Genomic DNA, 13,503 nt, shown 5'->3' with positions numbered 1-13,503 from the left:
CAAGAGGAGAACACACCACTATGGAGGCCCAGAGCTGCCTGTGTCGTTCACACCAGGCAAGGCCCGTGGAGGGAGCCTGGCTGAGCAACCACTGCTGTGAGCTCAGGAAGGTAAATGATCCACAGAACTGCAGGGACTGCACCGCTATTGTGTGAAAAGTAATTCACTAAAACAGAAGGCATTTCCTGCCATACAAATTGTGTGAGAGAAGGGAAGAGTCCCAAGCACAGTACAAAAGCAGAGGTGTAGGGAAAGCCTTCCTCTAACCCAAGAGATACCAGCCCTGGACCACCTCTCTTCCCATCCAAGGGAGGAGCGAGTGAGCTGGGAGGTAAACTAGACACAGATGGCCAGCCCCAAGCACAGCAAACTGCCCTGGTGTGATCTCAACCTGTTACAAGGACATGACTTGAGTCAGAGCCACACACACAGATGGGCATCATTTAAAATCAGGGCTTTTTGCCTCCCAGGGTCAGAATCGTGGCACAGACTTTCTCCTGCTGATAGCAGGGTCAGAGGCTTTGATCGCCTCCGTGCTCAGGAGGAATACTGAGTTCTGGACGCCGTGTTATCAAAGAGCTGGAGAGCTGTATCCCATTTCATAAGGGCTCATCAGAAGATTTCAAAAGAAAGTTCTCAGTTACTCTCAGAATAAGGCTATGATAACCAGTCTCATTAAAAGCCTCCTTGCTCTGAAGCATCATCTTTTGTCCGTTAGGGAAGCCAGGCACCACCAGAACTTGATTAAACCTTTAATCAGCACACGTGAGTAGGAAATTACCTGACTAGGTGAAAAAGCAACAACAGCCACCAGGGCTAGGTCTGCAACAGTGACACAACCAGCTGGTTGAAGAACAGAACGCAGGAATGGAACACTCCTGAAAGGAAACTTTCTAACTCCATCACCTGCTAGCTTACTTTTTATTCTCTGCTTGTCATAAAAGTTATCCTCTCTAACGCAGTCACTGTTTCATTACCAATATCTAACATTTGGCATTTAACTGAGTGGTGCACGTGTTTCCTCAGGCATCTCCTTTTGGATGTCAGTGGGCAATCCTCACAGGAGAGAAGAAACAACAACCAATCCCACATCACTGCCCTTTCAGACCAAAGCCCCCCTGGATGCATCAAGCCCAAACCTCCCCCTTCAACTCACTCCAAACACACAACTCTCCAACCCGTATTTGAATCCTTGTGACTTTGTACAATGTGGTAGGAATCTGTGACAAACATGAGCAGCAGTTCCCACAGTTGGGCTCCTTCCACAGCAAGGCCTGTGTGTTTCTCTATAAAACGCTTCATCTTCTGGCTGACATACACATAAAACTGCCCATGCTGATCAGCAGACCCGTTTACCTACCGATGCTAATTTATGTACTTGCAGGTACCGTAAGTGTGCCCTGCACCTGGTTTTTCACTTCACCTTTTTCCAGAAGACTGAAGTAGTCCTGTTTCCCTTTTCTCCTTCCCCATCTAAGGCTGTTTTGTGTTTTTTTTTAATCTCAACTTAGGAGGTTAACAAGCGCTGCCAGCCTCGCACCACAAGACAACCCTCCAGGTACCAGCTAGGCTGTCTCCCTCTTCTGCCCCTCCTGCAGGTACCAGAGCACCCAAACCACTCCTCTCTGCTCTTCAGGCAATTCCCAAAATGAAAGAAGCTTGTGAGCTCACTGAATGCTGCACCTTCCTGGCCCACACCGGGCAGCAGGGACGCAGAACCCTTGGGGTGAGCAGCTGCTGTTTGTCACTGAGCAGCACCGCAGAGGTAGTCCTCACTTCCTCCGTCTAAGTAAATATCTGGTTAAACACAAAGCCTTCTTGTTTGGGCCCTGCACTCCAAATGATCCTGGCTGCTCCGTCCAACAGCCTCAGCTTTGTTTACCACTCTGCCAAAACTTGTCCCATCCAGAAGTTTGAACTGCAGCAATTCAATATTCTGCTGCCATATCAGATACAAACACTGAGTAAGGTTTGACCTACAGCCGATCCCGGCAGAACAATTCTGGGAAGTCCTCCCATCACAGCTACTTTTGTCAGAGGCCATTCAGCCACGCTATCGTTCATCCCACACGCTGCTCATCCACACTGCACTGGGATGTTCCTTTCAACACCCTGCCTAATGAAATCAAACTCGTTAGAGAAATCTTTTCTACCCAAGGAGCTACATTTAATCAACCAAACTTCTAATTACCGAGAAGAAAACTGGTTTTACAAGAGCGCTGTCAAATAGCCACTTCCACGCTCTCATCCTTTAATTATCTACCATGTGAATCAAGTTCCTATTGTTTTGACCAGGTCTAATGTCAGGCCCACCATATCATTAGCTGGATACTCACTCTTCTTTTTGAACTAATGGTATGAGCCCACAGATTTGGCATTTCTGACTCATACGTGCTTCGTTAACGTTTTAAGACTCTAGGGAGCAAGCAAACATGACTTTCATGGGAGGGAAACTCTACTTCCTGCCCTTCCCATTCAGAAACTGGAAGAGAATTCTAAACTGTTACTTCAGGAGAGGTTTGGAATGAAAGGAATGAGACTGGCAGAGACAGCAGCACCAAAAACCTGGCGTATCTCCTCTGCCCCCCCAGCAGCCCCACTCCCCAGACACGTTCAGGCTCAGCTACTCACCAGGCAGGCAGGCGACTCCGCTCCTGAGCACTTCAGGGTTCACATCCTTGACTATGGAAGGTGCAGAGCGGCCACCCCAAGCAGCCCCAGGAGCTGGGGATGTGGGGGGACTAACAGGTGCGGAGGTTTCCTCCAGGGCACAGGCTTTATCTGCTGGCTTCAACACAACATCTGTGCCAGATGCTTCTTTTACCACCTCTGCCCCGTCCGATACCATGCCTGCAAGACAAGCAGCAGTCAGAAGCTGGAGCCCAGCTCCACCCAGAAAGGTCCCAAGGAAATCCCACAGTGGGGAGGGACAGCGTGCCCCCAGCACCCCGCAGCTCCTCGTGCCAGCAGCACACATCACACATGCTGCAAACCTGTCACAACATGAATGCTGCAGCTATTAAAAAAAACAACAGTCGATCGTGAAGTTTTCAAACTCTAACAGCTCACTTTGGAGCAGGATTACTGCGCTCAGGACATGGCTGAAGGTAATGCATGGAGCAGGACGTGTCTGCTGGCAGCCCCAAGTCCGGAGCAGCACAAACCCTTGGCAGAGCTCCAGCAGCACGAGCACTGCAAAGTGATAAAGCAGCTTCTGACAGGGAGAGCCGCTCCAGCCCGGCAGCATTACTCCCCCGACACCACTTGCAGATTGCTTCTTGAAAACGCAAAGCCGACTGGAGGCTGACAAATCAGCTGGGAATTAGCCAGCAAAGAGACCTCGTTCTGCTCGTCCAGACTTTTTTAATTAACAGTTAGCCTGAATGGCAGAAATCTATTTTAAAACCCTCAAGAACAGAAGGAGGAGAGCAATCAGCTCCGCTGGGGAACTGGAGAAAACTCTTGATATCCCTGACACTTCAGCTCTGAAGAACAAGCGATCGGATTCATCTGATTCCAAAATTAATTAGCTGCTACTGCACACAAATTAACGCCAGTTTTCTCCCCACTTTGAGTTTCAGTTTTCATGTAAAGGTAGCTGGAGAGAAGAAGAATTCTCCTCACTATGTTACTCCCCATTTCCCAGCGTGGTGGGAATTAAAAGGCAGGAGTGTGTCTTCAGGATCCTAAGCACACAGCCAGGCTACCTCACTGCTGGGCAGAGGCACATGCTGCAGAAAAAAGGCTCTACTTCTCAGCAAATCGCAGAACTTCAGTATCTACCAATAGAAATCAACCTCCCTTTAGAGAAAATAAAAGAGGGGAGCATTTATTTGCTTGCTGTGAAGTCACATACTTTAATTGCTATTTAAAATTGACTTAAACCACTCTACCTTCCTGCTGCATCAACAGTGCTGACACTTGACTCAGTTTATTTACCAACAGATTCCAATACTTCATTAAAGAGCAGGACTGGAACAAAGCAGTCCTTGAAGTGGCTTTCAGTACAAGTTTTAGCAGCAAAGGAGATTTGCAGGTTGAGGCTCAGCCCAAACTGCTTTCAGAACTGCTCAAGTGGGTAAGAGAAGTGCCTCGAGAGCAGGGCTCAGCATGCAGAAAGAGCCAACAGGGGAGAGCCAGGAGGGGCTGCAGGGCTGTGCCACAAAGCAGTGACTGAGTGCAGCCCAGCACCCTGCTAACATCCCTCTCAGGGACCTGGGATCTCACGTGGCATTTGCTGGGGTGAAGGTTTGAGGCCTCTGCACCACTGTGGGACACAGCAGGGCTCAGTTCTGTTCCCAGCACTACAGTTCAGGTTCTGTTTTCCATAATAGAGGTCACTGCTTTGGGCAATGCTACCATATCTTCCTGAGGTGGGATTCAGAGGGGCACAGACCTGCCGTGGATCACCGGGCCAAAGAAATCACAGCCCAGATGTTTTAAGGGCTGGTAGATTCCGTGGGAAAACACGTTCTCAGGAGACTGTAAGGCAAACAAGCACACATGCTATTTGTAGTAAGGGAATTTGCATCACATGAAGGAAGCCTCTGAAGAAGACCTAAAGGTGGCATTCAAAGAAAGGGAGCATGGCTACACTGAAGGAACCACACGGACCCAAACGCACACAGCAGCCCTGCATTGGAGCTTTCTTAGGAACAGGCAGCAGCTGCTCAACCCCGGGAGAGAGAAAGGTTTTGTTCAGCCCACCGGGCACAACTGTGGTGCCAAGGCCACCTCAGAAAAGCTGTGCAGCCTCTGGAGCACACAGGCCCTGACCAAAGCCACCCTGCCCTACCAGAGGCCCCGTGGAGGTGTGCAGGCCCCAGCTCCCCCCAGGCATGCCCAAGCACACTGTTTGCTACTTGCAGTCTGAGGTGGAGGCGCTCAGCGAAGCGGAAACTGCAGAACGCAGAGGATTACATCAAAAAACCAACTGAGAACTGGGACAGCCGAATCTGCCATGTTTGCAGGTTCCACCTTTCCCCGAGGGGAAGGAAGCGGGAGAGGAGGATTTGCTTGTGTGCATTTCAAAGAGACATTAGCATTTCTCCTGCAAACTGCCCCGGCATCAGCATCATGCATGCTAACACCCTGCAGGAACACTGAGCGGCAGCTGAACGCCCCAGCAGGTGCTGCTCAATCCACCCTTGGGTGGCTCCTCAGCAAACTTCTCGACTATCAGGTTATTTTCCACTCCCCAAAATACAGGAATTCTCCTCCAGGGAGAGCTGCAAAGTTTCAAAATTCACTTAAAGTCAGCCACTGGGGAAGGAAAAAGACATCAAGTAGGTTTTCTGCAAATGGAACCAATGTAAATTTTAAGACAACCAACTCAGTAGAGGTCACATTTTACTCAACATCTTTCCAAGCCAGGTCATATTCATGCATAAAATAAGCTCAGTTTGTGAATGGGAGTGGGAGGGAAGGAGAGAAATTGAAGGATGAGGAAAAATGTGCAGATGCAGCAGATCTGAAAAGGAGTTTTGATCTGACCCACGGCGCTCACGTTAATAGGAGCCCACAAATGCCTCACAGAGAGCAGAAGGTGGGCACTGCAGATCTGAACCAGGCACGGGAAGCTTGGGGGAGTGGTTATATGCAGTTTGGGCAGGATAACCTCATGAGCAGCCCCTGCAGCAAAACAAGAGCCAGGCACCAAGAGCTCAGCTCACCTACAGACTGAGCAGCTGGGGGAGGAAAGCACTGTAGGACTGAGCCTGGGACCTTTGCTTCACTGTCTGATTTCTCACTACATAACCTCCCTATTATAGTATTTCTGAGAGTTAAAGGGGACGAATAACTTGTTTAGGTCTCCAAGCAGTCAAACGTAACAGATTAAAGCTTCTTATCAGTAGAGTACTTAAGAAATACCCCAGTGTTAAGGGACACTGAGCTGCCCTCTGCCTTAACCCCACAGCCACCCGGCCAACCCCTTTTCTGATGACTGGGCACACATCTCCCAAACAGCCAGACGGGCAGAGTGTGACCTCCTGCTGCTGCTTGTGATTTTGGATGCTCTTCAGAAACATCAGAGCTCTTCATTTCTCAGAACATAGATGCCCATCACTTGTTCAAAAGCATCAGAGATGCCCAGCAACAGCGGGCCCGCCTAATTACTGAATTAACCTATTTAGTGCAGGTGGAAGCAGAAGTTTCCCATTCATGAATGGAGATTCTCCATTAGGAGAGGTCACACTGAGGTCTCTGGTGAAACGTGACTTCTGGACACTTCAGAAAATAGCAACTGTGCCTGCAGCCAAAGCGCTGCATCCAAGCAGATACCGGCCACGCATCTCTGCCAGCTCTGCTCCCCAGACGTGCTCCAACAATGTGCATCTGCACCTCCAACCCTTTCAAGCATCCTCACATTTCAAGCCAGATAATTTTCCTAGCCAGGGGTCTCAGGGAATGCGAGCTGCTCAACTGGAATGGCGTGCTTCCCCCGCCCCCGCCACATCTCACTGTGATGCACAGATCTGGCTCCAGCTCTCCAGACTCAGCAGAGCTAGGCAAAGCCGACATCGTGTCTGTGGGACTGCACGCTGCCTGCTACAAGAGGCAAAGACCTGGATTGCCAGCATCAATTCTTCTCAAAGGGAGCAGCTCCAGCACAGCAATGAGGCATTAAGAAGCGAGGGCAACACCTTAAACACGTTGTTTAAGAGGGAGAGGGAGTGAGATGGAGAGGGATCCCTCAACTCTGCAGCTGGCAGCACACACACCATAGCCAGTATCTGACTGTGCCACCCGCTGCTGCTTCATCTTGTCAGTCATCCCCCCACAGCCACTCTGCCCCACAGTCAGCCTCTCTGCTCTCATGCACACCTACCGTGTGCACCCATAACACACGCAGCGAGTGCAACAGGTGGAGGTCACCAGCCACCACCCCAACTTTGCTCCATAATAACATAAATTTGCAAAGGCTGTGAACAAAATACTGCAATAAATCCACCTTTGAAAAGAAAGTTAACTTCAAGCCACAAAAAAAATGACAGCCTAATCACTTTCCTGTGGTTTGTGATGTTACCCCAAAGCCTCCTGATACCTGCCAGCAGTAGCTCTCAAGCACTTTGCTTTCTGCCTATGTTATGAGCCACACAGACTCCCAGATCCTGTACCTTTAGGAGATGATGCTTCTGGAACTGCCTCCGGGTGGGAGTGCAGAGCAGTGGTCTCTATGCTCCCCTCAGCAGGTCCTGAGGACAGTGGTCCAACCTCCAGCTCCTCTTTTATGGATTCCAGTGTTTTTAAGGCTACTGCCTTTGATGTGTCCACATCAGAAAAACTGCCTTGGTTCTCCTCCCCTCCCTGCAAGTCCTGAGCTGAAACACACTCTGGGTTCAGCACAGAGTTCACTTCACTTCCATGGCCGTGGTTTTCTGTCCATCCTCCTGGATCCCCACACCTCTCTCCAGGTTTGAGGCTTCCAAACTCACTCGAGTCTTCTGCTTGAGCATCAAGACCCAGCAAAGATCCACTGGTACCTGACTGTTCTGCCCCCTGCTCGCTCTCTGCTGGCAGTGCACTTTGGGGCAGCACGGCATCTTCAGCTCCCTTATGCTGACAAGCAGGGACTTCTTGCTCTTCACCATCTGAAAGCACTCCATCCACAGGAGCGTCGGTAGAACAGCAACTACAGCTACTCTGATGCTCCTTCACAGCCTGCACTTGTTCAATCTCTTTGACATCCTCAGGGCTCTCTCTTCTTCCCTGCTCTATTTCACCTACTTCTCCTCGGTTCAGCTGTTCTGGAGGATTTACTGGAGAGCTACAACTTGTTTCCTGATCAGCGCAACAAGCTGGGACTGCCGCTGCATCTGTCATGTTCCCTGAAGGAGAGCCTCTTCCCACACCCACAGCTGAACTCTCAGGTGTGGCAGGCAACGCAGCGGCCTGGACTGGTGCAGTATTTTCACCAGCACTCTGGCAAGAAGCATTGGGACCTTCCTTCAGTGTGCAGCACGGTCCCAAAGGCCCCAGGACAGACCCAAGAGAAGGATCCACCCGTGTCACCTCACGTTGATGCTCTGTCAGCAGTTCTCCACGTTCCTCCACAAGCTCCTCTTCAGTGGCAGCATCTAGATTTGTTTCTGGGCTCTGCTCCAGCGTTTCAACACCGGGATTTATGCTAGAACCATCGCTTTCTAATTCCATGTTTCCAGTAGAACCAGTCATTTGTGCTTTGCAGCTGACACCATCTCCAGCACACACGTCACCGCTGCCGCTCAGCGCACACTGCCAATCACCAGAGCACTCACTGCAGGCCTCCTGCTCCACGGCACAGGAATCTTCCGCACCGAAAGAAGGAGCTGCAGTTGCAGGAAAACTGTTTCCCATGCTCCCAGCAGCACCTGACAGCAGCTGAGCTTCTGGAGACAGCTCTTCACATGCCGCCGTTTGGTTGCTTTCCAAAGGAATTACATTTTTGAGAACTCCTGGAGAAGTGCTCAGAGCGTCCATCTGACAGGGCTCCTTCTGCATAAGTGCTGAGTGAACTAAGTTCTTGGAGTAGGTGCTATCTTGAATGACAATAAACCTGTGCTTGCCTTTAGATGCATTCACTCTTGTCCTAGGCTGAGTCAGATAACTTAAAGCCAGTGACTGGGTTAACGAGCCTGTCTGTGGTCCAAAGCGGGGCAGTGAAACTTGGGCCAGCTCAACGTACTCCCCTTCAAGGTCACTTTGCAAATCCTCTTCAGGAACAGGACTGGAACACACACCATTGACAACAGTTTCACCTGACTGTGGAGCTGGGCTGCTAACAACCAGGTTGTTGCAATTTGGACTTTGTTCCTGTAGACACTGAGATTCTAGGTCTGGTAAGCTGTGCTCAGCATGGTCCATGGGGAGACATAAAAGTGAAGGTTTCCCTGTTGTCTCTGGAGCGATAGTATTATTTTCAATTATTTTTGGTTTATTTATAAATTCCGGATTAACCACGTTATCCCAGGGAACACGAAATATTTTATCATCAGTGGTCAGTAAACAATTTTCCAGTGCTATACCCATCCGCTCTCCATTGATAGTACTCAACCATTCCAGAGTAAAAATAGAGGTATAGGAAACTTCTGGAATCACGACTTCTTCTACATTATGCTTGTCTTTTGCTAAACACTTCAACACGATCCGTGGAGACTTCTTCAGATAGGGAACCACCTGCAGGTAGAAGTCACCAGGCTTCAAGATTCGCCAGTCAATGGAAGCCAGCTGGACTACAATCTTCTCGTGAATGCACAGGGGCCAGCCCTCGTGGCGAAACAGCAAGCCACAGTACTGAACCTAGAGAGAAAACACAAAGCATGTTCAGCAGCAGGAACACAGCTCAGCTCAAGCTTCTGGATGGGAGAGAGCACACGTCTCTTTTACAGAGCAGCTATGGCAATAGCACAGCTGAATTTGGGGTCTTTGGCAGTCAGCATAGGGGAGTTTTCCATACTGAGGTAGTCTCTTTAAAAGGAAACAAAGAGAAATAAGACAAGTTACCATCACAAATCATCAGCGTCTCAGGAGCTGAACACACACCAGCCATCTGCCACAAGCATCAGCTCTACTTAAAGCTGGGTCAGCACAGACAGGCAAAGGACTAGGCCCAGAACCCTGGGGTGCTGATGTCAGAGTTCCCACTTCCTAGCAGAAGAGCTCTTCTTTGCCTTAGTGCTGCAAATGCACAAAACCTCTGTCCTCAACTAAACACCACCACAGCCTGACCAGACTTCAACCATACGCACCATCCCTGCAGGCATTCAAGGCCAGGCTGGATGTGGCTCTGGGCAGCCTGGGCTGCTGGTTGGTGACCTGCACGCAGCAGGGGGTTGGAACTGGATGAGCACTGTGCTCCTTTGCAGCCCAGGCCATTCTATGATCTCTAAAGCTTACACAGCACGCTCTAGGTTGTACCAAGTATACTTGAAACTAACCAGGAGGAGGCTAAAGATGCAGAAACATTACTGCACAGAATGCCTCTACCCAGCCTAGCGCTGCAAGACACTGCCTGTCTGGTAAAGGGCCCTTAGGCTAAGATGTACTGTGGGGGAGGGAAAGCAGAATGAAGGTACTAAGCTCTGAGGACTCAGTTCTTCTAAACATGTGCTGTTGAGGTGCACAGTGTGTTCCATCTGACTTTGGTTGAGCCTAATAGAAGAGTAGGAAGCCAGGAAAAAGGCATCACACAGCTGGAGCAACCGAGAGCCTATGCAAAAACAAGTTAGGAGGAGTCAGCAGCAAGGGATCACCGTAAACCCACCAGTGAGTGGAAAGAGAGATCGGTGAAACAAAGCAGGAGAAGGGAGGCAGCAGAGCAGGACCTGCACAACCAAGCTGTGCAGCCCCTGACCTGCTGAGCCCTGAGCCTCTCAGCTACGCCATGTCTTCTTCACACAAGCCCACTTACAAAGGTTTTGCACCCAGACTTTGTAGTCAGCCAGATACTGGTTCATGTCAGCCACGTTTTTCACTTTTGAGAATTCCCACCGGAGTCTGAGTCATCTTCAGCACAACATACTGAAGTTATGAGAAGCAGCCCCTGGAGATGCCCGCTGGGCACAGACCTGCCCAGTTTTCCAACTTACAGTCATGTTCTGAATGTTTCATTTCAGCATTTCCTCCACGTTTGCACTTAGAAAGTCCTGTTACAGACATAACAGGAATTCCCTACACCTGCAACATGGGCTCAGTGTGTGAGCCTTCCAGCTCCCTAGAAATCCACCCTCGCCCCCAAACACAGCAGCACTCTGGACCCCCCCCATGCTCCCATGTACCTTCTTCCTATATTTAAAAAGAAAAAGAAAATAAAAAGGCAGTGACTCCAGGCATCAAACAAGACAAGTCTGAAGACAGTTCCCAATTAAGTAAAAGTTCACGGCTGAACCAACCTGACTCAATTATTTACAGCTTTATCACAACATCAAAAAGTAAAAATCGCTGCTTTGAACTCAATTCTGTTGGGGTAAAATGAGGTCTAAATCAAGCCACAAGCAATAATTCGTTCTTAGTTTCATGATTAACTTCACTTTCTTTGTCAAGACAAGGTCTTAGGAGGGATTCCCCCATACTGGATGCAATACTTGAATTGAAAAGCTGTCATCTAGAAACCCAGACGTGTTAGGATTGGCAGCACTGACTTCAGGCTTTTTATCTTGTTCCTCTCGCGTGGTCACATGGAGGCCCTGACAAAGATTGCTATTTATAAAAGGGCTGTATTCTGCAGGTCAGACAGATGGAAGGAAAATGCTTCCGCTCAAAGAACTTGTCACACAGCAGAGAGGCCACGAGACTGGAAGCAACCTCCTGGATCCTCACACACACTGAAACAACAGGTACAGGCATCAAGCTCCTTAGTCTCCACGTTCCCCAGTCTGCACCTTCCTCCAGCTGGGTTTCTTACCCTCGCTGCACCTGCTCACTCTCCAGCTCTGGCAATTCCCCCCCATCCCTGCAGCCAGCCCCCCCATCTCTATGCCACAGCTCCATAACGCACCTCCCCCCGCCGTCTCCTAGGCCTGCCCTCAGTGATGCCTGTTAAACACAGCTCCACTCGTTGCAGTGTGAAGCCTTGCAGAACACCAGATGTAAGGCAACAACATTTCCCAAGAGGGCTGGAAGCATTTTGCTCCTTACAGCTACAATCACCCTCACCCTTCCAGCCACACTCCCACAGTAACCCAGCCACCAGCCAGCCCTGCTCCCCAAACTGCTGAACCCAAAACACAAACTCTGCCCACCACTTTATCACGGCACGCGCTCACACTCTGCCATCACACAAGCTTCAGTACACAGTTTCACAGTCCATCCTGTGTCATACATTTACCCACCTCCTCCTGCTATTGCTCGTGTCTCCCAGCCTCATTTCATCACCATCCGGTCATCAGCATACTCTTACTTTTTATGCCAAGGTCACAGATGAGAAGCAGAATGTGTCCCATGACTCCCGTTTCCAACCAGCTCTCACTGCAGTACACACACCCTTCCTTTCACCAGTTTTTTTGCCCATCTTGTCATGCTTGCATGAACCTCCATCCCTTTCACACAGTCGTTAACTTTCCATCTGATCCATCATAAATCCTGCAAGGAAGAGATCAAACCACCAAACTTCTCTGTCTCGACAGAAGGCTGTTCTATGGGAAAGGCTGCTCTTACACTGCCTGCCACGGAGCAAACCACGTGTAAAAAAACATTCACAAATGCTTTAAGGCTCATTTAATTCCTTCCACACTCAGTGACTGCTGTTGTTGTACGCTCAGCTTGTTCTCTGTGTTTTGTTGCTAGCCCTGACTTAGTAGATTCAATACAAATCCCTGTTATCAGCATTACGTGGTAACTTCTTCCATATTCCAGGAGGAGATCAGCTGGCCCTTTTTATTCCAACCCAGCCATTTCTGCTCCCATTTCAATCCTATTCTCTGCACAACCAACCATCCACTGCCATACCCACATGCTGCATTACTACCAGGAAAAAAAAGCTAAGGTAAGACTGTTTACTTTGGAGGATCTTATATTAATATTATCTTTATATCCTAACCTTGAGCTTCCAAATCTGCCTCCCTTTCTTTTCTGCTTCCATTAAACTGGCTTTAAAAACTTATATGACCCGACACACTGCTTGTACTTCCCTCAAATGTGAGCAGATCAGAGCTTTGCAGCCCTCAATCCTCATGCTTTCCAATCTCCAAGTCAAAAGTGACTTCTGTAGCCCCTTTCCTGCACAGCATGGCTAAATTTAGCAGATCAAGACCTCCTCCTACCACACGCAGTTTGCAGAAGTTGCTCAGCCATTCTCAGGCCATACGTAGCTCACAGACTTCTTCTGTCACCAGAGTATTTCTTAATAAGTATGTTGAGGCCATGGGGGGAGGTGGGCTGACAAAAATGATCAGTTCTCAAAGACTACAAACAGTTTATATGAGAGAAAAGTGAAAAACACCACCAGTAGCAGCACGAACATAAAGCTCCATCTGCATCTACCTGACCTAAAGAATTTCTGTTAAAACCTGGAAGCAGGTTTGGGGGCATTAAGAAGTCTGACATCCAACCTCACTGCTGAGATGACCTGCGTGCCTACAGACACAACAAGCGGAAGAAGCCTCAGCAATAAAGTCACCAAACCCAAAAGACAGAGCTCTCAGAACTTCCTGATAAACCTGCAAAGCTACCACCTGAACTGCAGCAAGAGCTAGATCAACATCCAACAAGCAGGAACGCAAGTCCTTCCAGAGCCCAAATGTTTCAGAAGCATAGAGCTTTAGAAGCAGAGCACCCCTGTGCTGCTCCAAAAAGCACCTTCAAAGAGATGACGTGAAGAGGCTTATTTCAGTTGTTTGAGCATTTCAATCTGAGGCTCAAGCATTTCTGCTCTTCTCATGTTCAGTCACTGCCAGAGCCAACCCAGGCTGGCTGGGGAGTGCCAGGCTCTGTGCCCAGCAGCTGCAGCCAAGAACGCTGCCTTACAGGAAAGAGCTGATGACCAATGAGAAAGGTATCACAAAGGACCCAGGGCCATGAGGACAG

At 49.3% G+C, this 13,503-nt stretch overlaps 1 protein-coding gene across 7 annotated transcripts in view; it reads right to left on the bottom strand.

Annotated features, from left to right (window-relative positions):
- Positions 1 to 13,503, bottom strand: part of PLEKHG4 (pleckstrin homology and RhoGEF domain containing G4) — a 79,445-nt gene that overhangs the window by 48,096 nt on the left and 17,846 nt on the right. For all 7 annotated transcript variants that reach the window (XM_042834807.1, XM_042834810.1, XM_042834811.1 and 4 more), the window contains exons 3-4: positions 7,119 to 9,279; positions 2,632 to 2,850 (exon numbers count right to left, since the gene is read on the bottom strand). In XM_042834807.1, the coding sequence (XP_042690741.1) occupies positions 2,632 to 2,850; positions 7,119 to 9,279 (2,380 nt within the window). The remainder of the gene's footprint in view (positions 1 to 2,631; positions 2,851 to 7,118; positions 9,280 to 13,503) is intronic.

The sequence above is a fragment of the Centrocercus urophasianus genome, unplaced genomic scaffold (genome assembly GCF_019232065.1).
Source record: "Centrocercus urophasianus isolate 14NV4802_14NV808 unplaced genomic scaffold, USGS_Curo_1.0 seq_49, whole genome shotgun sequence".
NCBI classification, from domain to species: Eukaryota; Metazoa; Chordata; class Aves; order Galliformes; family Phasianidae; genus Centrocercus; species Centrocercus urophasianus.
The sequence above is the reverse complement of the archived record's forward strand: the minus strand, read 5'-3'. Positions and strand labels throughout refer to the sequence as shown.